This window comes from Schistocerca piceifrons, chromosome 1, assembly GCF_021461385.2.
Source record: "Schistocerca piceifrons isolate TAMUIC-IGC-003096 chromosome 1, iqSchPice1.1, whole genome shotgun sequence".
Taxonomy (NCBI): Eukaryota; Metazoa; Arthropoda; class Insecta; order Orthoptera; family Acrididae; genus Schistocerca; species Schistocerca piceifrons.
This window is the reverse complement of record NC_060138.1, coordinates 739,540,186-739,567,996: the sequence shown is the minus strand read 5'-3', so window position 1 is coordinate 739,567,996 and position 27,811 is coordinate 739,540,186. Positions and strand designations below refer to the sequence as shown.

The 27,811-nt window shown below is 37.9% G+C and overlaps 1 protein-coding gene across 1 annotated transcript in view; it reads left to right on the top strand.

Annotated features, from left to right (window-relative positions):
• The first annotated feature begins 24,428 nt into the window (after positions 1-24,428).
• Positions 24,429-27,811, top strand: part of LOC124711707 (selenoprotein K-like) — a 35,343-nt gene continuing 31,960 nt past the window's right edge. The window contains exon 1 of the mRNA XM_047241913.1: positions 24,429-24,598. Within this exon, the coding sequence (XP_047097869.1) occupies positions 24,580-24,598 (19 nt within the window). The 5' untranslated portion in view covers positions 24,429-24,579. The remainder of the gene's footprint in view (positions 24,599-27,811) is intronic.

Below are 27,811 nucleotides of genomic sequence, written 5' to 3'. Positions count from 1 at the left end.
AATGGAATGTAGTCGAATTAAATCAGGTGATGCTGAGGGAATTAGATTAGGAAATGAGACACTTAAAGTAGTAAAGGAGTTTTGCTATTTGGGGAGCAAAATAACTGATGATGGTCGAAGTAGTGAGGATATAAAATGTAGACTGGCTATGGCAAGGAAAGCGTTTCTGAAGAAGAGAAATTTGTTAACATCGAGTATAGATTTAAGTGTCAGGAAGTCGTTTCTGAAAGTATTTGTATGGAGTGTAGCCATGTGTGGAAGTGAAACATGGACGATAAATACACTCCTGGAAATTGAAATAAGAACACCGTGAATTCATTGTCCCAGGAAGGGGAAACTTTATTGACACATTCCTGGGGTCAGATACATCACATGATCACACTGACAGAACCACAAGCACATAGACACAGGCAACAGAGCATGCACAATGTCGGCACTAGTACAGTGTATATCCACCTTTCGCAGCAATGCAGGCTGCTATTCTCCCATGGAGACGATCGTAGAGATGCTGGATGTAGTCCTGTGGAACGGCTTGCCATGCCATTTCCACCTGGCGCCTCAGTTGGACCAGCGTTCGTGCTGGACGTGCAGACCGCGTGAGACGACGCTTCATCCAGTCCCAAACATGCTCAATGGGGGACAGATCCGGAGATCTTGCTGGCCAGGGTAGTTGACTTACACCTTCTAGAGCACGTTGGGTGGCACGGGATACATGCGGACGTGCATTGTCCTGTTGGAACAGCAAGTTCCCTTGCCGGTCTAGGAATGGTAGAACGATGGGTTCGATGACGGTTTGGATGTACCGTGCACTATTCAGTGTCCCCTCGACGATCACCAGTGGTGTACGGCCAGTGTAGGAGATCGCTCCCCACACCATGATGCCGGGTGTTGGCCCTGTGTGCCTCGGTCGTATGCAGTCCTAATTGTGGCGCTCACCTGCACGGCGCCAAACACGCATACGACCATCATTGGCACCAAGGCAGAAGCGACTCTCATCGCTGAAGACGACACGTCTCCATTCGTCCCTCCATTCACGCCTGTCGCGACACCACTGGAGGCGGGCTGCACGATGTTGGGGCGAGAGCGGAAGACGGCCTAACGGTGTGCGGGACCGTAGCCCAGCTTCATGGAGACGGTTGCGAATGGTCCTCGCCGATACCCCAGGAGCAACAGTGTCCCTAATTTGCTGGGAAGTGGCGGTGCGGTCCCCTACGGCACTGCGTAGGATCCTACGGTCTTGGCGTGCATCCGTGCGTCGCTGCGGTCCGGTCCCAGGTCGACGGGCACGTGCACCTTCCGCCAACCACTGGCGACAACATCGATGTACTGTGGAGACCTCACGCCCCACGTGTTGAGCAATTCGGCGGTACGTCCACCCGGCCTCCCGCATGCCCACTATACGCCCTCGCTCAAAGTCCGTCAACTGCACATACGGTTCACGTCCACGCTGTCGCGGCATGCTACCAGTGTTAAAGACTGCGATGAAGCTCCGTATGCCACGGCAAACTGGCTGACACTGACGGCGGCGGTGCACAAATGCTGCGCAGCTAGCGCCATTCGACGACCAACACCGCGGTTCCTGGTGTGTCCGCTGTGCCGTGCGTGTGATCATTGCTTGTACAGCCCTCTCGCAGTGTCCGGAGCAAGTATGGTGGGTCTGACACACCGGTGTCAATGTGTTCTTTTTTCCATTTCCAGGAGTGTAGTTTGGACAAGAAGAGAATAGAAGCTTTCGAAATGTGGTGCTACAGAAGAATGCTGAAGATTAGATGGGTAGATCACATAACTAATGAGGAGGTACTGAATAGAAATGGGGAGGAGTTTGTGTCACAACTTGACTAGAAGAAGGGATCAGTTGGTAGGAAATGTTCTGAGGCATCAAGGGATCACCAATTTAGTATTGGAGGGCAGCGTGGAGGGTAAAAATCGTAGAGGGAGACCTAGAGATGAATACACTAAGCAGATTCAGAAGGATGTAGGCTGCAGTACGTACTGGGAGATGAAGAAGCTTGCATAGGAGAGAGTAGCATGGAGAGTTGCATGAAACCAGTCTCAGGATTGAAGACCACAACAACAACAACAGGCAGATGTGTGTTGAAAGTGAGCAATTAATGGTGAAAATTAAAGACAACATTTTGAATGAGGCTTCTCGTTGGTGATTTAATGATGCACAAGAGAACGGTCAAGAAATTGACACTGTTTGGAATTTAGGTGAAAGGATAATAAACGTATTTTCAGTCTGAGCTCTTATTTCGAGCAGAATCTTCATCTACCAGGAATACCTGTTGAAGACCTAATTTATCTCCAGCAGCTGATGGTTAACTTTTTCGGCTTTCAAAATTTGAAAGACACTGTGGCAATTCATTACCTTTCTCATGATGGTGTTGCTCAAAAAGCTCATTACCTCACCATGTGAATCCCCAAGGGCATCAAAAATGTTCATCTCCTTTGCGATAATAGCCCAGCGCAAAGCAAAAATCTCTGTTTCATGAGAATGTGTCAAGCTTTCGTGGATGCTGGAAAATTTCAGAAAATACAGTTATTTTTTTTCCTGTCAGTGGCACTCTTTCTTACCATCTGAAAGAAATTTTGGCGAAGTCAAAAGATCACTGCGAAGAATTTACAGAGTATCAGTTATTATGAATTACATTGAACTAATCATATCACCGAGTGCAAGATGAGAATTCTCTGTGAAGGTTATCTAAGAGATGAAATCTCGGACTTCAAGTCTTGGTGGATGAGACTTTACTAGATGGCAACTGAATCACTATGGGCAGTTACATCACAAAAGGACCTGAAAGTAGTATTCAGTGTTTCAACATTTCCCATCATTTTGTCTTCAGTGATGAGCTATTTGTGACTATAACAGCCTGCAGTACGATCAGTGGTTTAATTGCTCACAGATTCAGATTAGGATTACCCAGAATTTCTCAGTTTGTTGTGAACTTCCAACCTGGTCAAGCCTATTCATAGGACTACATTGCTATCAGTGTCAAGAATAGGATAGATATAAAAAAGTCGATTGTTACATATTGCAGGAGAGACACAACTCAGAATTCTGGAATATTGTTCACCATTGGCCAACAACTGCAGGAACACCAGACACAGAAGATGTTTGATTTGTGATTTTCAGCACTGATAATAGTTTGTTTTCATAAAAAGTTATTGTGAATTCCTTAAACATTATCGCTAACATTTACTTGCATGTTCATCAAACAGTTTGTTTGTGTGATGTAAAGGTTTTAAGATTTTTATTTCTCACTTGTTTGGGAAAGCCCTGCATCAAAAGGAAATATTCAGCTCTGGTCAATAAATAGACACAATATTTCAGTATGTAATAAGTCAGAATAATTGTTCATTGTGGTATCTCTCGCTTGGTCGTGCAAACAACTCATAAAAGGCTGTGTAAAATATTAAAACAGTTTTTTCTACTTTTCTCAAAACTACATTGGTTGGACACAGGCCCTTCCGAAATAAGTGATTCAAATGGATTCAAGTGCATAGCAAATGCCTTAGACTGTCGCAACCACATTAGTTCAATCAACTGGAAGTTCTCTCACTATGTCAGTGAGGCCATCAGTGAGAAAGGTGATATCTGTCACTCTGTTAGGTATGAAGCTGCTTCAGCAGCCCTTGTGATTACAGAATTTCTGCAAGCCAAAATTGTATAAAGCAGAAACGTAGATTACAATTGATGCTGTAGCAGTTGTTTATAATGATGTAGCCATAAGTTTACAAATGGAAGACATGGACAGGGGCCAAACTCACAGTATATGTAATGAAAACTGGCTCTAAACTTTTTGTGGGTTAGTCGTTATAACCAACTGCTGCAGCATCAGTTGCAATCTGAATCTGTGCTTAATACAATTTTAACAGTATTATATTCAATCAAAAAAAGTGCAGCCCAAAATTTATGTGTATATTTACTTAATAAATATAATTTTCGGAAGTTACAAGTGTTGTAACATATTTCCTCAGTGTTTGTGATGTACGATTATTGTAGCATATAATACAGCTGTGATATCATCTTTTATTTAGTTTTTCCTTTCAGCAGGAATGAACATTATCAGAATTTACTGTAAAGCCTTCCTTTTTTGGATTTGTTACCTGATTTTATTAGTTAACTCTAAGATCGGTAAAATAAACAAAAAAGTTGTAATAAATGCAGAGTTCCAAGTAGCTTCATGGGTGTAAGCCTTGTTCTTGTGTGAATGTGTGTTGTCTACTTTAGAGGAAGATCTATTGACCAAATGCTCACATGTTTATAAGTCTTTTTGTGGTGGCTGTCTGTGACTCATCATCACCTCTATGTGGTGAATAGCAGTCTATTCTCAGCATAATATTGTCATCACTCCACCTGGGTTTTCCATCATTTGATACTACATTTTTTTTCGTTTTATGAAGCACAGTTTTACATTTCTCAACCTTCAAAGTACATTGCCAATTTTTGTACATCTACATCTATACACCATGAAGTGTATAGCAGAGGGTACAAATCGCTGTACCAGTTATTAGGGTTTCTTCCTGTTCCATTCACATATGATGTCCTTTGTGCACATTGTAATTATTTTAATCTTACCAGTACAATCCCTAAATGAGTGTTACATAGGGGATTGAGTACATTCCTAGACTCATCATTTAAAGCCCAGTCCTAAAACTGTTAGTGATTTTTACGTGATAACTTACATCCATCTTTAAGATTCTGTCCATGCAATTTTTTCACTATCTCTGTGACACTTTCCGACAGATCAGAAAACTTGTGAACATTTGTGCTGTCCTTCTCATTATATATTCAATATCACCTGTCAGTCCTATCTGATAGGGTCCCACACACTTGGGCAACACTCTAGAACCAGTCGCATGAAACATTGTAAACAATCTCCATTGTCCACCAATTGCCCTTCCCCAGTATTCTACGTATAAACCAAAGTCAACCACCTTCAGATAGTTGTTTGAAAACACACTAGAATGCAGCAGACTCTTCCACTCTCCACATGTTGTGATATCTTCCACATTTTTGCCAATAACATAAACTGCCTCTGTCTGTTATTTCAACCATCCTGTGTGTTGTGGGAGTAGCATAGTCTACACCATGTGATGTTACGCTTTCTGTGAGACCCAATGGTTCAAACGTGTTAATGCCTGTTTAACACAGACTTCGAAGTCATGACAGAAAAACAAAATGTATGGCTGTGTACACAAAAAATGGTTCAAATGGCTCTGAGCACTATGCGACTTAACTTCTGAGGTCATCAGTCGCCTAGAACTTAGAACTAATTAAACCTAACTAACCTAAAGACATCACACACATCCATGCCCGAGGCTGGATTCGAACCTGTGACCGTAGCTGTCACGCGGTTCCAGACTGAAGCGCCTTTAACCGCACGGCCACACCGGCCGGCGCTGTGTACACAGCAGTAGCCATACACTGCTTCGATGTGTTACAGCAAAAGACAATGTATAAACCGCTTATGAAATAACAACGCAAGAACCCTCTCCTTGTGACTGATAGTCTGTGGGATATGGTCTTCTTCCAGTACAGGCGACAAAACTTTACACAGGTCCTTGGAAGCAACTTCGATCACAGGCTACCTCCTCCCATGGGCCAATACACGCATAATTGATGGGTTCACTACATATGGTCGATGTCAATATGCAGACAGTATCTGTTTCCGATATATCGGAAGAGAGAGATGTGGTAAAACTTATAGAGTTCTCTACCAGGTGACGTTAGTGAAGTCTTTATAGTTCATTGGATGTAACAAAAAAATGAGGAGAGAGAGAAACTGAGAGAGAGAGAGAGAGAGACACTGTGCTGTCAATGAAGGCTCTGACACCATAACACTGTCGTATTTCTAGCGTGGTAATCATAGGAATACAATAAAGAAAATTAGGTCATGTACAGGTGTATATTTATAGACTCTCATTCGGTATGGACGAACTGAAGAGGATATCCTTTTATGTTTCTTCGTGCAGTCTGCGTGGTTGTGAATTTCCTTCTGTAAGTTAGTATTTGATGATGATGTTTAGTTTGTGAGACGCTCAACTGCGCAGTCATCAGCGCCTGTACAAAGTCCTAATTTTTTATATAGTCCAATTTTTACACAATCCAATCTAGCTACTGTCACGAATGACGATGATGAAATGGTAAAGAGAACACAAACACCCAATTCCTGAGCAACCCGTCTGGGAATCGAATCCGGCGCCCTGTGATGCAGAAGCAGCAACGCTAGCCACTAGACCACGAGCTGCAGACGTACGTTAGTGTGCTCCTTTTCTTTTTCTGATAGCTCTCTACCCCTCAGCCTCTCTAACTAATGGAACAGTGCTGTCAGAACGTAACCGATTTCGAGAGAACTAGCAGGGGTCTGTGACTTGGCCTGGAGTATCAGTTCTTCCTGCTCTGACAAACACCGACTATAATACAAGAGCTTATATAACATAAATAAAAGAAGCGAAGCCTATTTTATTGTAATTACGTCCTCTATTGCTCGATGAACATCTGACATCGACGATGTGTCAAGAGGGTTTTGCTAGTCGAAAGCCACGGTAGACCGTGTGAAACGACATGCAACTGGTGTGAGTGTGGAATACCATATTTTTTCGAACAGTATACACCAATAAATGAAAGTGAGAAACGTTATGCTGTTTGAACGTGAAGTTACTGTAGCTTATGTTCCAACATATCACCAGACGTTTGTAGGAAGTAGCCAGACCACTATGTATATCTAGCAGTAAGGGGAGGATAGATTTGACGTAGGGGATTGTGATTTCAAGGCACTGATGAGTATATCCGACTATAAGGGGTGACATATTAGTTTCGTAAACACCTAAACAATACGCTAATGCATGAGTTCAACTCGATCTGCTGTAGTCTCTAGAGACGTCGGGCAATACGGCTGTAATATAATGTATACTCAGAATGTCCTCTCATCGTCTCTCCTAAGCATATTCTCTCGTATTCTTTGTCGCACTATCCACTGTAGTGTCTATTACAGTACACCAAACCATATCGGTGATGTCTTTCCAACCATTTCGTCTGCGAGAGCACGGTTGGTTGTCATGTAGTGGCAGACGCCTGTGCTTTGCAACTCTTATTTGAGATAGTCTTGGCGGGATGCAGCACCTTAGACAAGTGCTGACTGAAAATACCTGCAATCTGTTCTCGAATCTGATTGGCTGGAAGATTTGCACTGACTCCGAACATCAGGAGAATTAACTCATACTGACATAATGGGACCGAATGCAGTCCTGGTAGCTTTCAGAAAATAATATCTGTATAAACTAAATGGTACTGATACAACACAAGAGAATTCTATGCTCATTGCTTTGACGGAGTAATAAGAAAGTTAACCTTGTACACAAGGACAATACCGACACAATGAAGTGAACAAATTTGATATACAACTCTTTTAAGGGTCGCCTAACCAGGCGAATTGCGTGGCAAGTTGAAGGATATTGAAATCTAAATTGAGAGTAAGATTTACAGTTATTTATTTGTTCTAAGAATTAACATGAATCACAATGAGATTTCTAAAGTCAAAATTAGATTACAAAATGACGCTAACACAGTAATAGATATAAAAAACTATGGGACTCTGCATGAAGCTAAATCACTAGATCTCATTAACTGGGCAGCTCACATGATCGAGGACAACGTCATAACAAGAAACCACAAATATAAGGAAAACGAGCATTTTCTTAATTAAAAGATACACTCAGGCTAATGTTTGGCCACCAGAAACCTTGTTACTTCGTTTCTCAAATCCACTGGGCCAGTTTGTGAGGGAATTGAAGTTCTGTGTTAGACTCTCCGATTATAGCGTGAGTAATGCATTAATTTTCATCATTTGTGGAACTACAAATCACCTTTCACTAAGTACTTTCTGGACCACACACCAATATTACCTATGCATCATGTATTAGGAACATAATACACTTTCACCACACAAATGAATGGTTGTGTGTTCATAACTGCAATGGCAAAACCATTAGCTACTGACAACCTCCAATGTAGAAAGTTAATATTATGATAAAAAAAAACACCATGCTGATATGGTTCAGGCTACATATCATACAGAATAAAAACACACACATGTTGTCAGAGTTTCTTGGTATATAATAAAACCATACTTCAAATCTCTTTTGTAATGATAGTGTTCACTTACCATACAGAATGAAGTGATCAATTTTATTGTATAAGCATTATTTTTATTAAACTTTGGCAACTGTGTCACTTCTATTTCAAAGAAAATGAAAGAGTTCGTCTTAACTATGCATAGAAGAAAGGAATACATTTTCAAGTATGGCTTAATTAATTTTATGTACAACTATACAGTTGCCACATAATTTTCAGAAATTAATTATTTTGTCTGCTAGATGAACCTGCATATGCACCACTTTTGTAAGATTTTAATGCTCTGTTGTGTTCGTTGATGTAGGTACTGTGAGTGTTTCTTGGTTTAGCCTTTGCCATATGTAACTCACAATCAGGGATGTTTTCCCACATACCATCCATAATTTCAAGTAATGCTTGATATCTCAAACATTGTAGCACTGTTTTCGTGTTTTAATAAACAATGTTATTTCTTGCACAGTTCAATAAACTATACAGTTGTTGATAACACCTCTTTGTAGACTTTTTTGGTATTACATAGGCTCTCTAGCTAGCCAGTATCTAGATAACTAGTGATGGGGAACGATAGTAGCATCACAAAGCTAAAGCGAGTGTAACTTTTGTGGCACACATTAAAATGGCATCATCTGCACTACACCATAGGCATTTCGGTGTTTCCACACTCAGTTTCGGTGATACCATTCGAATACTGACCACAGGAGTAAACTTGTATAGGGATTTACGGTAACACAGTCCTAGTTGGCTGCCAGACCACTCAGAGCGCTTCAACCTATATCATTTTTTTTTCATGTTAGGTTATTTAAAGACTTCCATATTAGTTCTGTTTCATACGAAACAAAAGTTGGTTTCACATCATTGTATTCCTGATTACGAGTTTGTGTGCTCTTTAAATTGCAATGTAAGTATGTTGCTCATATTCGCATCTGGCTGTGGGTAAATGATACCATATTTCTTTTCGTTTTATATAAACACAAGCTGGTTCCATAGCATGTTACTCTACAAACTCTCATGAGTTTGATACTGCTTATGAATCCGCATGTGAACTGCTCAGTGTAGAAGTAATGTACATAATTCTTTATTCCACTTCATTTTTGTTCACATACATTTTTCATACTTACTTACATTTAGTGGAAAACTCCATGTTCGCAGTTTTTGACAGAATAGGTATCCAACTTTATTGCATCTTGTCACAGAATGTAACTGTTCTGCTTTGGACGGTATTTAAATTGTGAGTATATCGTTCATATTGTTGTTGTTGTCGCTTCAGTCCAAAGACTGGTTTGATGCAGCTTTCCGTGCTACTCTATCCTGTGCAAACTTCTTCATCTCCAAGTAAGTGCTGCAACCTACATCTATCTGAATCCACTTACTGTATTCATCTCTTCGTGTCCCTCTACGATTTTTACCTTCCATGCTTCCCCCAAATACTAATCTGGAGATCCCTTGATGCCTCAGAATGCGTTCCACCAACTGATCCCTTCTTCCAGATAGGTTGTACCACAAATTTCTCTTCTCACCAATTTTACACAATACCTCCTCATTATTTATGTGGTCTGCCTATCTAATCTTCAGTATTCTTCTATACCACTACATTTCAAAAGCTTCCATTCTCTTCTTGTCTAAACTGTTTATCGTCCATGTTTCACTTCCATGCATGGCTACACTCCATAGAAATATTTTCAGAAAGGACTTCCTGACGTTTAAATCTATACTCAATTTTAACAAATTTCTCTTCAGCAACGCTTTTCTTGCCATTGCAGTTTACATTTTATATCCTCCCTACTTTGACCATCATCAGTTATTTTGCTTCCCAAATAACAAAATTCGTCTACTACTGTAAGTGCCTCATTTCGTAATCTAATTCCCTCCTCATCATCTGAGTTAATTCGAGTACGTTCCATTATCCTCGTTTTGCTTTTGTTGATGTTGATCTTATATCCTCCTATCAAGACATTCCGTTCAACAGCTCTTCCAAGTACTTTGCTGTTTCTGACACAATTACAATGACATCTGCAAACCTCAAGGATGTTATTTCTTCTCCCTTTTTTCTTTTGTTTCCTTTACTGCTTCCTCAATGTACAGGTTGATAACATCAGGGATAGGCTACAACCCTGTTTCGCTCCTTTCTCAACCACTGCTTCCCTTTCATTCTCTTTGACTCTTCTAACTGACATCTGATTTCTCTACAAACTCTAAATAGTCTTACGCCCCCTGTATTTTACCCCTGCCACCTTGAGAATTTAAAAGAGAGTATTACAGTCAAAATGATTAAAAACTTTCAGTAAGTCTACAAATGCTATGAACGTACGTTTATCTTTCCTCAAACTATCTTCTATGAGAAGTCGTAGGGTCAGTATTGCCTCATGTGTCCCAACATTTCTCTGGAATCCAAACTGATCTTCCCCAAAGTCAGCTACTAACAGTTTTTCCATTATTTTCGAAGGGATTTGTGGTAGTATTTTTCAACTGTGACATATTAAGCTGATAGTTCAATAATTTTCACACCTGACAGCACCTGCTTTCTTTGGAAGTGGAAGTATTATATTCTTTTAAAGTCAATCTAATTTTTTAGTAATTTGCATTCCCTTTCATCTGCTTCATTTACTGAATTTTTATATTTCCTTCTTTCATCAATTAAATTCAATATCTCTTATGTTATCCAAGGTTTTCTAGCAGCCCTCGTCTTTTTATCTACTTCATCCTCTGCTTCCTTCACTATTTCATATCTCAGAGCTACACCTTCTTCATCTACTGTATTCCTTTCCCCTGTCCTTGTCAATCCTTCTCTAATGTTCCCTCTGAAACTCTCTACAACCTCTGGTTCTTTCAGTTTATCCAGGTCCCATCTCCTTAAATTCCTGCCTTTTTGTAGTTTCTTTAGTTTTAAACTGCAATTCATAACCAATAAATTGTAATCAGAATCAACATCTGCTGCTGGAAATGTCTTACAATTTAAAACCTGGTTCCGAAATCTCTGTCTTACCATTATATAATCAATCTGAAACCTTCCAATGTCTCCAGGTCTCTTCCATATATACAGCTTTCTTTCATTATACTTAAACCATGTGTTAGCTATGATTAAATTACGATCTGTGCAAAATTCTACCAGTTTACTTCCTCTTTCATTCCTTTCCTCCAGTCCATAGTCACCCACTACATTTCCTTCTCCTCCTTTTCCTACAATCGAATTCCAGTCGCTTAACTATCTGAACAATTTATTTTATCTCACCATACATTTCCTCTAGCGGAGCTAGTTGGCATATAAACTTGTACTGCTGTGGTGGGTGTGGGCTTCATGTCTATTGTGGCTACTATAATGTGTTCACCATGCTGTTCACAGAATCTTAGCCATGTTAATAGTTCATTATTCATTATTAAACCTACTCCTGCATTGCCTCTATTTGATTTTGCATTTATAAGCTTGTATTCACCTGACCAGAAGTCCTGTTCCTCCTGCCACCGAACTTAACTAATTCCCACTGTGTCTGACGTTAGCCCATCCATTTTTCTTTTGAAATTTTCTAACCTACCTATTTGATTAAGTGATCTGCCATTCCATGCTCCAATCCGTAAAACCCAAATTTTGTTTCTCCTGATAACAACATCCTCCTGAGTAGTCCCTACCTGGAGTCCCAAATGGGGTACTATTTTACCTCTGAAATATTTTATCCAAGAGGATGCCATCATCATTTAACCATACAGTAGAGCTGCATGTCCTCAGCCTTTTGGAGTACCAGTACAATAAGGCTGTTTTGGTTGATGTTATAAGGCCAGATCAGTCAATTATCCAGACTGTCACCCCTGCAACAACTGAAAAGGTTGCTGGTGCTCATCAGGAGCCACATGTTTTTCTGTCCTGTCAGCAGATACCCATTTGTTGTGGTTGCACCTACGGTATAGCTATCTGTACCATTGAGGCATGCAAGCCTCCCAACTGATGCAAGGTCCACGCTGCTAGCATGGAGTTTTCAATAAAATGGGAGAAAGTATGAAAAATGGATGTGAACAAGTAGAATATGGTCGACATACTTACAATGCATTTAAGTCGGGCAGTTAACACACAGATTCATAAGAAGAAGTAAATATACACCATGCCATGAAATTAACTTTTGCTTTACTTGAAACTAAAATGGAATCATTATTCCATCAAATATTATGAACATGAGCAAAAATCAAGCACAATATGAGAAACATAATTACGTTGCAACTCAAAGAGAGCAAAACACACAAGAAGTCATAATCACTAACACCATGCTATGGAAACAAGTTCTATGTCATGTCATGTCATATGATTTTTTTATGTTGTGACATGAGGTAAAGTGCAGTAATGGCTACAAAGTCGAGATTGCAATATTGAGTTTTACAAATTAGTAGTTTCACAGTCAAAAGGCGACCACAACGTCATTTACAAAATTTTGTATGACTACGACCTCCAGCTGTAAGAAGTTAATCTTAATTTTTGATTGAAATTTCTCGAATATGTACATTACTTTGCAAGGCTGTAAATACCTTTGTGTTTCCAGACTATCACTATACTAGTAGACTATGAGGCCAATCCATAAACGACAAATGAAATATATTGTCATCAAATCACATGTGTGATCATAATGTCATGTAGAAGAAGGTGTAATTAGATGAATGACGAACACTAACTTCATTTGCGAATACAAGATCATGGAGCGAACTGCCAATGGCCAGAACACATACGGTGTATATACCATTACAGAACATTCCAGTACAATGATTCTTGACGTTTGTGGCTGCTTCTAGAATGTACTCAAACCGAATATGGAAATTAAAATATTACAGTTGAGGTGAGTTTCGAATTCATGACCCTCCATACAACAGCCTAGTATAATAACCACTACACCACTCCTCTGTTGTTTTAATGGCCGCCGAGTAAGTGACACCAGAAACCATTTCCAGAAAGTTAAGTGATTTAGACAGGAATATAATTTAGTTTAGCGCCGACAACAAATTAAATACGTCCATTAGTGTATCGTTTAGTCTTGCCGTTTGACTTTTCTTTGCGTATTTTTTCAGAAAACACGAAAAGATCGTAACTTCGCGAAGTCGCGCTTAGGCTTAAATTTTGTAAACGTGTTTGTTTCTTGTTTCACGGTAATTTAACTAGTTTCTCGGTAACAAATAAGTAAACTACCGTAAATAGCGTATAACTTCATTGTTTTAATACAGATTTCAGAAAAACAGCGTAACTTTATATCAGAAACTTGCTTATATACATTTGTTTATAGGCCTAATTCTCGTAACGTTTTTGGAGAATCAAAGTTAAAGTATCTCGTTTAATTGTCCTTTTTTTCAATTCCATCGAGTAAAATATATAATAAATAGCGTATAGCTTCATTGTTTTAATACATATCTCAGAAAAACAGCGGAATTTTAAATCAGAAACTTGCTTATATACATTTGTGAATAGGCTTAATTCTTGTAACGTCTTTTTTGATTTCCGGTAATTTAATTGATTTATTCTAGCTAAAGTATTATTTTTGCCATGAGTGAGAAGTGTCTGACTTGCCATAGAATTGTTAGTTCCGGGGTTTGGTGTGATGGATGCAGTAGTTTTTTTCACTGGGGGGACTGCAGTGGCGTGGGTGTTGGGAAAGTGGATCAGGCTCATCAGTGGTTATGTAGGATTTGCAGCAGAGATAGGAAGATAGTGGAACAGGAGGGGAAAATTGCTGCCCTTCAGGCTGAGCTAGATCAGGCTAGGGAAGATCTGGACAGGTTAAGGAGGGAGAAGGGCAAAGAGAGGTGGGAAGTGGCAACAGGTAGCAGAAGGAACGGGCCTAGAACTAAGTCTGACAGTTTTGCGGTGAACGTCAAAAATAAGTTTGAGCTGTTGCTTCAGTTAGAAACTGATGAGCCTCAAGCAGATGTAGGTGTAGACAGGACACAACAAACTTTAAATAATAAATTGAAAAAGAATGTAGGAAAGTCATCGAAAAGGAAGAAAGTTTTGTTGTTAGGCAGTTCTCATGCCAGAGGTGTAGGCCAACTTCTGCAGGAAGAATTAGGACCAGAATACCAGGTTACAAATTTTTTCAAACCAAGTGCTAGTCTGGATCAGGTGACAGAGGATTTAGGCTCACTCTGTAAAGGATTTACCAGGGAAGACACCGTTGTTATTGTGGGAGGGCCAGGGAACAGCATCGACAGAGATCCTGGGTACAGTATAGAGTGTGACCTGGTAAAGATTGCGTCGGCATCGAGACACACCAATGTTGAGTTTGTATCTGTCCTGAGACGCCATGACCGGCCTCATTTGAACTCTTCTGTTGGGAGAGTTAATTTGGAGTTGGAACGGCTGCTTGGGTCAGGTGCGGGGGCTCATATTGGTGTGGTTCCTGTTGATTCTCTCAGTAGGTGGGACTATGCCAGGCACGGCCTACATCTCAACAGGAAAGGGAAGGGGAAACTGGCTGGGGTAATAGCAGGAAATTTAAGGGGGGGGGGGGAGGCACTGCCATGAATGGTAAAATGCCAGTGGTTACAGGTGTTGGAGCAGCACCTTTTTTAGTATAGGTAAGACAGAAAGATGTCAAGTTCTACGAGAGGTCAGGATTGAAAGAAATCTGCAATTTAGGAAAGAAATTAAACAGCACAATTCTAGCACATTGGATCACCAATCACAGCTGTCAATTATAAATTTTCACCAATCACCAGAAATTTTATCTCCACCAAGTTGTATCTCAGTCCTAGGTAATTGCATTGATGAATTAAAGTCACCCAACCCAGTTGACATAATCTGCCTCTCTGGACACCATGTGACCACTGGTATAGGAACTAGGCCTAAGCACAATGAGAAACTCAGACAGGAGAGTACTGCAAATGTTAGAATAAGGAAAGGTTCTCATAAAAGTATAATTAAAAATAATGTAAGTATATTTCATCAAAATATTGGGAGTTTAAATAATAAAATAGATGAGCTTCTGGATTGTTTAGAAGATTTAGAAGCTGAGGATGAAATAGGTATACTATGCCTGTCTGAGCATCACATTATTACTGATATGGATAAGGTAAATGTAAGTGAATATAAGCTCTCTGCACATGTAATGAGGGAAAATATGGAGAAAGGAGGAGTTGCCATATATGTCAAATGTTATCATTGTGCAAAAAGTATAGAAACAAAAAAGTGTTGTGTACAGAAACATATAGAAGCATGTGCCTGTGAGCTTAAATTAAATAAAGGCACATTTATAATTGTAACTGTATATAGGTCCCCATCAGGAAATTTTCATCTATTTCTGAAAAATTTGGACTCCTTGTTGTGCTATCTGTCAGACAGGGGGAAGCAAATTATTATTTGTGGGGACTTCAATGTAGATTCTCTGAAAGAGGGTAATAGGAAAAATGACCTTGAAGTATTACTCGGTTCTTTCAATTTGACACCCGTTATTGATTTTCCTACTCGGGTGGTAAAGGATAGCAGCTCACTGATAGATAACTTCTTTATAGACCAAGATAAGTTTAACCAGATAAATGCTCAGCCTGTTGAGAATAGTCTTTCTGATCATGGTGCACAGCTAGTTACAATATATGACATAGCTCCATTCAGCAATACTAAACAGTCCTCCAAAGTAGTACGTTCAGTCAACGATTTAACAATTGCAAATTTCAGGGAAAGCCTACAGCAGTTAGACTGGGATGAGGTGTACCGTGAACCTGATGCCAATTTAAAATATAATTTATTTCATGACACTTTTGTAAATGCATTTGAAAACTGCTTCCCCAAGAAAATAGTTAAATATACTCGTAAGAAACCTTGTATCAAACCATGGCTTACTAAGGATATAAAAATATCTTGTAACCGGAAAAGGGAAATGTATGTGACAGCAAGAAAGAGTAGTGACCCAGAAACTATCAAACATTATAAAAACTACTGTGTTATATTAAGAAAAGTTATTAAAAAATCCAGAAGTATATGTATCATGTCTGAAATCAGCAACTCTGATAATAAAATTAAAACAATTTGGAATATTATTAAAAGAGAAACAGGTCAACCAAGAGCACAGGAAGACAGTATTACCATCAAATTGAATGAAAACTTTACGAACAAAAAGTCAGAAGTTGAAAATATTTTTAATAATCATTTTCTAAATGTTGTGGATATAGTAGGATCCAGGTGTTCATTAGAAGATGCTAGGCTGTTAATGGAAGAGGCCATACCTACACAATTTGATACAATTGAAATCTCACCCGCTTCTCCCTCTGAAATTAGGAAAATAATAAACTTGCTTAAAAGCAAAAACTCACATGAAATTGATGGTATTTCCAGCAAAATACTAAAAGCTTGTTCTCAACAGATAAGTAAGATTCTCATCCACCTGTGTAATAGCTCTCTGGAACAGGGCATTTTCCCTGATAGACTGAAATATGCTATTGTTATACCTTTGCATAAAAAGGGGGATAGATCTGATGTCAACAATTACCGTCCAATCTCCCTTCTAACAGCTTTATCCAAAATTTTTGAGAAAGTAATGTATTCAAGAGTAGCTTCACATATCTGTAAAAATGAAGTACTAACAGAATGTCAGTTTGGTTTCTAGAAAGGTTTTTCAGCAGAAAATGCCATATATGCTTTCACCAATCAAATTTTGAATAACCTGAATAACCGAACACCACCCATTGCGATTTTTTGTGATCTCTCAAAGGCTTTTGCTTGTGTAAATCATGAAATTCTGCTAGACAAGCTCAAGTGGTTTAATTTGTACCTAACTGGAAGAGTGCAGAAAGTTGAAATAAGCAGTTCTCATAATATGCAAAAATCAGCACATTCCTCGAACTGGGGAACTATCAAGAATGGGGTCCTTTGTTGTTCTTAATATATATTAATGACTTGCCATTCTATATTCATGAAGAGGCAAAGTTAGTTCTCTTTGCTGATGATACAAGTATAGTAATCACACCTGACAAACAAGAATTAACTGATGAAATTGTCAATACTATCTTTCAGAAAATAACTAAGTGGTTCCTTGTAAATGGACTCTCACTGAATTTTGATAAGACACAGTACATACAGTTCCGTACAGTGAATGGTATGACGCCATTAATAAATATAGACGTTAATCAGAAGCATATAGCTAAAGTAGAATATTCCAAATTTTTAGGTGTGTCCATTGACGAGCGATTAAATTGGAAGAAACACATTGATGATCTGCTGAAACATTTGAGTTCAGCTACTTATGCAATAAGGGTCATTGCAAATTTGGGTGATAAACATCTTAGTAAATTAGCTTACTATGCCTATTTTCACTCATTGCTTTCATATGGCATCATATTTTGGGGTAATTCATCGCTGAGGAATAAAGTATTTATTGCACAAAAGCGTGTAATCAGAATCATAGCTGGAGTCCACCCAAGATCATCCTGCAGACATTTATTTAAGGATCTAGGGATATTCACAGTAGCTTCTCAGTATATATACTCTCTTATGAAATTTGTTATTAACAACCAAACCCAATTCAAAAGTAATAGCAGTGTGCATAACTACAATACTAGGAGAAAGGATGATCTTCACTATTCAAGATTAAATCTAACTTTGGCACAGAAAGGGGTGAATTATACTGGCACTAAAGTCTTTGGTCACTTACCAAATAGTATCAAAAGTCTGACAGATAACCAACAAGTATTTAAGAAGAAATTAAAAGAATTTCTGAATGACAACTCCTTCTACTCCATAGAGGAATTTTTAGATATAAATTAAGAAAAAAAAAACAAAAAAAAATATTAAAAACAAATAAATAAAAAAATAAAAAAATAAAGTAAAAACACAAAAAAATAAAAAAGTTGTTATATTAACTTAAGTATGTTGTTAAATTAACTTAATTATGTCATGTATTGGAAATTTTGACTCGTTCCACATCATTACGAAATATCGTATTCATGATCCATGGAACTAGTACTAATTCAGATTCAGATTCAGATTCTTTATTAGTCATTCAGCATTGTTACATGCAATAGACTTCGTCAGTTCACTTAACTTATTAATTTTACAAAAAAAAATTTTTACACATTTAAGTTGATATTAGGCATTTCTAAAAATTCTTCTAATGAATAGAATGGATTGGTTAACAAGAAGTTATGAACATTGTCTTTAAATAATTTGTCAGGTTTGATTGACCCATTTTTAGACAATTTGTTATATATTTTAATTGCCATATACTTATGACTATTGTTAGTTTTGGCTAATCTATTTTGTGGCAACAGCAGAGAAGTACACGTTCTTGTATAGTAGCCATGTCTTTCATTTGTTACACTTAAATTAGGTAGTTCAGCAAGTATGTAGTTAACACTGTCAAGAATATATAAATTAATTACTGTTAAAATTCTATATTTAGTGAACAATGGTTTACAATGTGTTCTATTATCTACCTTAGCCATTACTCTGATTGCTTTCTTCTGGATCACCATAATTTCATTTATTTTTCTGCTGTTTCCCCAGAGTATTAACCCATACCTTAAAACAGATTGAAAAAAGGCAAAGTATGCTGTCCTTACATACTCAAATGTCACACAACACATCAGTCTCTTCAACAAATATATAACTCTTGACAACCTAACCACTATGTGATCTACATGAGAGTTCCATGTTAGACTGTTGTCAAGTACAATACCTAAAAACTTTGCCTTTTGTTTTTCTATTTTTGTAGACTTTGATAGACTGAACCACATATTCTGGGTCTTTTCCTCATTTAATAGCAGACCATTGGCATTAAACCATGATGTTGCATTTTCTTTTGCCAATTTCATATCACTTACAAGGTTATCAAGTACATGGTTTACAGATAGAAAAGTTGTGTCATCTGCATACATATATGTCTTTACATCTATATTTCCTGGTAAGTCATTTATGTGTACAAGGAAAAGAAGTGGTCCCAATTTAGATCCCTGTGGCACTCCATGTTGAACCTCGAGTATGTTTGACAGATGACTTCCTGAACTCACCACCTGGTTCCTTTTATTGAGGTATGATTTGATGAGTTTTAAACTTTTATCACATATTCCATAGTACTCAAGTTTAGAGAGCAGAAGTGAGTGGTCAACACAGTCAAAAGCTTTGCTCAGATCACATAAGGTTACCTGTGCGTGCGCATGGTCCTCAAATGCTGCTAGAATGTCTCTGACTAAGAGCTCTATGGCATGTATAGCTGACCTTCCTTTTCTGTAACCAAACTGTGATGCACTTAACATACCATTTAGTTCTAGGTACTCATACATCTGCTTATATATTATGCCTTCAAAGACTTTTCCTAGTACTGGAATTAGTGAAATTGGTCTGTAGTTTGCAGGATCTGATTTGACACCCTTCTTAAAGACTGGAGTTACCTTGGATAGTTTGAGAGGATCAGGAAAAAACCCTTCTATGAGACACAGGTTTATAGAATACGTTAATGGTGCTGCAATGTAATGTATGATTTCTTTCAATAGATTGTTTGACATATTAAAAATATCTGTACTGTATGAATTTTTCATTTCTTTGACTATTTTAAGAACTTCATGTTGGCATACCTCTCTGAAGTGTTTCAATGATGATCCGGCCCTATTATGATTTGGGTTTGCTCTCTTCAGATAATCTATATATGTTACATTCGGTTTACTGATCAGCTTTTTGATATCATCAGCACAGCTTACAAAATATTTATTGAATGTATCTGCTGGTATTGGGACTGTCTTGTCGAAGTTTCTGACTTCACCTTTAACAGTATTAATTACTGACCAGGCTGTTTTGCATTGGTTTTTACTATTTTTTATGAAATTTGTGTTGTATCTTAGTTTCGCTAATTGCAACTCTTTCTTATACAGTTTCTTAGTGATTTTTTCAAGATCCTTAATTTCATTAGAATTGTTTACTTTGGCAAGGCGCTTCAACAGCAGTAGCTTATTTTTTAGATTCTCCAGTTCTTTGGTGTACCAAAATTTACCTTTTCTTGTTTTATGGTATTTCTTTTGAACAAGATGGGCTTTTAAAATACCTGTTAAGTAATTGTGGAATGTTTCATAAACTGTTTGGGCACTGGAATCACAGTTTTGAAATAATTTGTCCCAGTTTGTTATGCTCAACTGGTTTGTTAGTTTTATGAGATTGTGTTTTGTTAATATTAAGGTATTAGATTTTGTTAACTTTTGTCCAGCCTTGCTCTCATCTCCTTTTATAAAATGTCTTAACTTTACTGTTAACATGGAGTGGTCTGAGAAAACAAACTCCTTTACCTTGGTGGAGTACATATCACGAGCACAGTTGACAAAAGCATTATCCAAGCACGCTTGTAGTCTTGTTGGTTCTGAATTTACATGATGGAAGTTGTGCTGCCTCAGCATATTCAGTAACTTATTTACACTGGGTTTGTTACATGTTACATCAAAGCTTGAATTAAAGTCTCCCCCAATTACAGTTACATACTGTTTCCATTTCGTTATGTAGCAGAGTACACTGTCTAAATTATCTAAAAAAGTTTTATCATCTGAGTCAGGGGAATGGTAGATACATACTATGATAAGTTTCATTATATCACATATGATCCCGGTAATTTCAAAGTGTTTCTCTACACATGCCCAACCAAGATCTAGTTCTCTACACTCTATTTCATTTGAAACATAGATAACAGTACCACCATTACGGTACTGAGATCTGCAAAAACTGTTTCCATATTTATAACCTTCTGGTACATAGTATTGTATTTGTTCTGGTTTAAGCCAATGTTCTGATATACATAAGAAAGAATACTTATTCTGTGGCAATGACTCATCCAGAATTTCAACTTTATTTTCAAGACCCTGAATGTTTAAAAATAGGATGTTGTTGTGACTTATCTGTGAGTTAGCAGGCTGGTTTTTCACATTTTTATTTTCTTCTTGGCTTGAAACCATAAAAAATTATCACTGAATGACACAGATGTATTTTTCCTTTGGCTCCTCCTTAAGCATTGCTGTGTTGCTGCTCCAGCCGTTGTTGGTTCTGTTACTGCTGCTGCTTCTGCTGATAATGATGGTGCTGCTGCTGTTTCACTTATTTCTGGTGTTTGTTGTTCCATAACTACTGTGCCTTTCTGTGAATTATTAACATTTGGAGTGTTCACTTGCATTAATAAAATTTCACATTTGTCTTGGAGAGGTGTAGCTTCACTGATAGCAGATTTCACATTGGATTCTACAGGATACACGCACTTCCTGTCCATGAGAGGTATGACTTTTCTATCATCACACTGCACATTTGAGATTTTATTTACAAGTTCTAAAATTTTGGTTACTATTACGTTTTTTCCCAGTACATTTAGATGGGAACCATGTGTTGTGTGAAATCTTTTCCCTAAGTTGCTGATGTTCACAAATGTTACATTTTCAAACCGCTTGCAAATATTTTGCATCTCTTTATTTGCAGTTTCAATTTCTTTATTTACACAAGACCATTCTATCAAGTCGTAACGGTGTGGCACTGAAAAAACAATAACATTTGTTCCTCTCAGCTCATACAGTTTTCTTTTTAGCGAGATTAAGAGATCGTTTTTTTCGTTCCTAGCTATATCATTTGATCCCGCCAGGAAGATGGAAAAGTCCTTTTTGCTCAATGAGGAAATTTTTTCTTGACTCATTGACGTAGCAGCACTGAATTTTGCTCCTGGTTTTATTGTACAGTTAAAACTAAAATTCTGACTACTTGTACGCCGAAATTCAGCGGCTGTATTTCGTCCTTGGCTGTCGGCATACAGTTCAATTTTACCGGTACTTGCTGTTCCGAGATTGCCTGTTTTCTGCCTATCTTTGCAGTAAGCGAAGTCTTGTTTGGCACTATTTATTATGTCTTTCTTGCTAACACATGTCGATATTGTCTCAGTAGAGCAGCTTAGCGGTGGAAGATTTTTCGTGAGCACTTTCGCATATGATCTTTTACTTAACTGCTGCTGAAATATTCCATGTTTTACCTTATTCACAAAGTCGTTTGATTTTCCACATGGTACACTCGCATTGTTAACTTCACTTTCACAATCCGTAGTCGAAAGAGCTTGAAAGTAATTTTCGTTCACTATAGTTCTGTTTCTTTCGCCGTTTTCTGTATCTTGTATTATCTGTTTGCGTCTTTTGTACTTCACTTCCGTCCAATTCTCCGACATATTCGTACTTTCATGGCGCGAGTTTTTCATGTTCCGTTCACTTTTTTCTTCTTTAAGTTTCTTGATATCCATCTTCAAGGAACTGATAATAAATTGTAAACTAGACACCCGTTCGCTGAGCTTTGTAATTTCATCCTTACAACTGTCACAATTTTTCTTTTTCACGGCAAAATTCACACTTTTTCTCGGACACGCACAACGAATTTTTACACTAGCCGCCATCTTACTTGCCATGTGAGAGTATGGTGAACATGAAATAAACTGTTCCTTGTTCAGTCATTTACACATCGACAAAACAAATAATCTTTGCCGAATTACTGTAGACGCTGGAATGCCCAGTTGCTTGCAAATAACGCAAAATAATGGCCGAAGTGTCTTACTTTATGTCCAACGACATCCGTAGGATAGGAGTTTCAGTGGACAACCAGGCCTCATCCCCTTTGATCCATCTAATCTAATCCACAGTAACTGTGCTGCTCAGCTTCTTCTGCAACAATAATGTTCTTCTGGATTTGAGCAAACTGTAGGTATACCATATATATAACGTGAAACTGGAAGAAGATGTGTGTAATTCTGCTCCTAACATGCGGATTTATTATGGAAGAGATGAAGTAGTTATTAATACATGATTGCATAAATATGGAATGTAACACACTAGAAATCCAGAATGTTAATACGTTATGAGAATCGTCAGTTTGTAAATGCATTAAAAACTATATGTATGTTAAGTAAAAAGTCCATGTACATATATAACTTCAGTTGATGAAGTCAATTTCATAGTAAATTTGCTGAAAGCTAAAACAGAAACATAAAAATACGCATTACTCACCCCATTATTTTCTAGTTTTGATAGTTCATTGCCAGGTCATGTGGAGCACTGTTCCGTATCACAATAGCCCCGTACACAATCAAATAATTTGTCGAATTTTACTATATTTGCTAAATATTTCAGAGTGTATGGTACCATTTGAAGTTCTTGAGAAACATGCAGCACGTTTGACGGTTGACGGAAAAATTGAGAAGATGACGGATGTTGTTTGTGTCGATGTTGCGCTGCAATGTTTAGTGAAAAATAGCTTCATTGCAATTCTTCAGGCTTTTCCGGCGATCTAATGACATCTTGGGTTGTCGGGTGTTCTGCCGGATATCAGCGTCGTACTTGCATGATATTTCGGTAGCGTAACTCGTTACCTTCATCAGGTGCGACCTGAGACTACTCCTCGAGTGGACCTGGTCCAGTATTTACGCTACCGAAATATCGTGCAAGTACGACGCTGATATCCGGCAGAACACCCGACAACCCAAGATGTTAGCTTCATTGCAATTTGTCCTACTGTACTGCGAAGTTCCACAACATTGAACCGTCATTAGAGGATCAAGTGGAAGATTTTCGCTTATTTGTCTTCTTTTTCAGTGTAAGGAGAAAGTAACTCTAAATAAGTTTTTAGTAATTCGTTCTGTTTGTATGTTTTACTGTTTATATGCGGGAAGTTGGTGTAATCATCAGGTTACGAGCGCAACAATTCGTTTAACAAGTTATCATGTAAATATCTCTCATTTTAAACCATTCCATGGACTAGCGCCTTGTTTTCTTCGTCTTCTTCTGTAATTACATTACCAATTTCAGTCTTGTAAATGTTTTCTTGGAACGTGTACTGCTTTGTTTGTCAGTTCCTTGCTAGATAAGAAGGAATTTGACAGACAAGTTTGGTCGTTTACAAGGGCCGTAACATGCGTCTTCCGCTGCTTAAATGTTAGAAATCTGTGGTATCGACCACGTGGCATAACTTTTGTAGCGTGTGAAAACCCGGCTCTAAATAATCTCCTAGAAGAAAACAAAAATAAATAAACTTGCAACGACTAGATGGAACTAAATGTGAAAGTGACCTTATTTCGTCAACCAATAAGAAAATATTACAGGATGTAATGTTTCTAAACGATTTTAGAATTGAAGAGATCAACAACTACTAATATTAAGATTACGGATCAGTTGGAATGAAAGTTAATCTAATCTAATCTAAAAAATATGCACCAAGCTTGGATAACTGCAGCGTAGCAGGAATGAAGAGTATGAGATTTTACATAAGTGTACCAGACTACCGGCACCTAAGCATCTTAGAAAACGATGGCAACAATGATGAGAAGGTCTTTCGACTGGTAAAGCTCTTTGATCGCTAGAAATGTGTCAGGGGTGATGACATTTAACTGTTTGTGTGGGAGATGGGAGTGACTCGTCATCGAAATTGTAGCTAAGGTTCCAGACATGTTTGTATAAGAACTAGAAAATTAGTGCAATCCCATTTGTTCGAGGATATGGTTTACATTGCATCGGGTAAGAGGTTGTCTTAATTTGTTAGGTGAAATGGTATTTGAATGGAGAGTTTAATTTGTACTATACGTGGAAGATGTTCGTCAATGCAGTGTTCTAGAATTTTCATCTTGTCTACTGTAACTTCGCCAACTAATTGAATCGTAGCAGGAGTCAAGACTTTTCGAACTAGTCGTAATGTTGTAAGGATTGAGATTAATAAGTTGCCTAGGTCTTTTAATTTTGCTAATGTTTTACATTACTTGTTCAGAATTGACTTTTTTAAATGTTTAATGTGTATCACTTTTTTTTAATATTAATTTGTGTAATATTCTAGCTTGCCTTGGAAGTAGGTGACGCAATCCAGCTTTAAAGTTTCCCCATATCGCTTAGGCCTAATCCAAAGTCCGGAAATTTCCTTTCAAAAGAATACGACCGATTTGCTGTCGACACATTCCTTTCAGCTAAACTTCTGTCCTATAATGCCTTTGAACTCCGTCCGGCCTCAACAGCATGTTACGTATCGTCATACAACTTTCTCTAAAGCAGTTTTAGCTAATAATGTATACTTTGTTTATCACAATCTTATGTATGTACTGGTATGATTTCTGTAGAGGTTACTTTTATATTTACCTAAAGAACCCTTCTTTAATGTGTACCTTATTTTAATCACGCAATGCCTCATTTCAGATTTTTCTTACATACGTTTATATTTACTTTTTTGTTGAAGTAATTTGTTTCACTTAGTCCCTTGGGTCATCCAATTTGAGATAGTCTTTCCATAGTGCCCTTAAAGATGAAGTTGTTTGTTTCACCTACATAATTTTATTTTGAAGAATGAGAGACAAATGACAATTCAGGATAAGTTCTAAAACTGTGTATAACACCAGGAAAATATTACTCGCTAGGAAGTGCTACAAAAGATCTTTGTGCATATGGTGTGCATAATAGTGATCAACAGAGCAATAGTACATGTTGACTGAATAGAAGTACACTTGTGTTGAAAAATGAAGTTCATAAAGTGAGTGTGAGGTACTAGCAGAGGGTGTGCTTTGAGTTGTGCTGGATTAGTTGCAGGTAAGAGCTTTGATTGCGAAATGCAAGGTTCCCCATTTGTTGGAGCTGTACAGAGTTAATCTTTTGCGGAGGTTCATCAATCTATATTTCCTCACGGTCAAGCTGCTGGCTTAGTTCTAAACCCATACAGCCACCCTGATTTAGGTTTTTCATTATTTCCGTCCTAATACTTGTAATCTGCGCTTGTGCTCTATCTCTAATGAAGGTTGATGATGATGATGGAGGAAGGCAGGCAGAGGACATTTGTGAATATGCAGGGGAGCAGCAGGGGTTGGTAATGAAATGAAAACTGCAGTGCATGGAAAACTTTAGAACAGGCCCCTATCGAGAACCAGATATCAAGTATACTGACATACGAGAAACTTATCGCCATGCACTGACTCAGTGGCTGTGTAAATGTGGCAATGGCACTGTGACAAAACTGAGCATCTCAGTTACTTATTTGAACATTTATTTCACTGTGACATAACCACCACCACCACTTTTTTTTTTTCAAATGGAGTTGTGGTGACAGACTGGTCTCCAGTGAAGATCGGTGTATTGATTGGTTTGATTGGTTGTAAGACTATCTGCATCAGATCAATTTTTTGAAATGGTCCAAAACTGACCATCTCAAGTTTTGTTAACTTTTACCATAGCTGCAGGCACACCTCATTGGAAGTTCTGTTAAGCTTTACTTTTGACACCAGCGTCATCAGCTTGGAGGTCACACAGCTGATGAGGATATTATTGCAAATAAATCATATTTGACAGCCCTTTATAAGATGACTATTGCGGTGGAAACCTGCAAACAGGTTGTTTTACCCAACTTTTGGTGCTGAGTAAATTGATGAAGAACCTGAAATTTTTACATTGGGCAGCAGAACAATGATTAGAATAGTAGAAATAGTTGATTTTTCCAATTGTGTCTTTCAGGTGTTCCATCAACCTTGTCAAATAAGCATGCACACCAAGTGCCATGCCTCAATTATTATGAAAACATTCAAATTTTGGATATCTTCAGTACCTCTGTGATAAATTCTGAATGGGTGTGACATGGCCTGGCTATTCTGGCAGTGGGAAAAAAAGACTGTGCATCCATTAACACCAAATATGTTTATGACAACAAAGTGGCGTATGTTTGAAGATTATCGGGATAAACAACAAACAGAAACAGGAGTGCAGGATACAGAGATCTGCTCCTTCTAATGGGAATAGTTGGAAGAAAGTTGATTGACCACCATTTTGAGATATTTGGAGCAAACAATGGTCAAATTTGACAATTTAGGCACTCAGTCTAGATCCAAATATCTCAGTAACTAAAGACATTTGAAAGTTTACGTTTATCATGTGGTGTAATATTAATTTTATTGATAAACAAACCAAATATTGTGACGCAGAAATGTTTAGGCTGGAGATATCAATGGTTGAAACTAGTATTTTTGCCCACTTTGAGCAGCAGTTTTGGAAAGTGTGCTATCTGATTGATCTTGTCAACGTTACATTTGAACTTCACACCAAAAGTTGAGTAGGAACACCAATTTGTGTGGTGTCTCACTGTAACAGCTAACTTATGAAGAGTTCTTAAACATGAGTTATTCATGATGTGTTCATTGACAAGTGACCACCAGCCTGATGGCCTTGTTGTCAAAAGTACAGCATAACTTGAGTTGGAACCTCACAGAAGTTCCTTTGAGATATGCCTGCAACTATGGTAAAAGTTCTGACAAAATTGGAGATGATCAGGTGGGGACCTCTGGTTCGTTTGACCTGGAATGATCCTAATGAGTCTTCTTCTTTTTCTTTTTTAAAATATGTTGCACATTCCGTAAGTATATATACATCTCCACTGCCAACCACATTTTTCTTGCTGTTCCCCAATGAGATTAATAACAAGGAAATTCTCATCAAGAACTCCCATATTTGTGTGGAGGTCTCAGCACACTTATAATTAAAATATTTGTATGACATCATAGTCCCTGTACTGGTTATGCAGTGTTGCTGAATAGTTATGTTACGATCACATTGGTAAACATAAAGTCGTCCATTAAACATTATTTTGGTGGCATCATTCTAATATTGAAATGCCTATTACATTTCCATATGGGAACACAAATGGAAACATGCAAAGCTACCTAAAATTAGTGCCCACCTACCATGAAAATACTCATAAACTGAAGC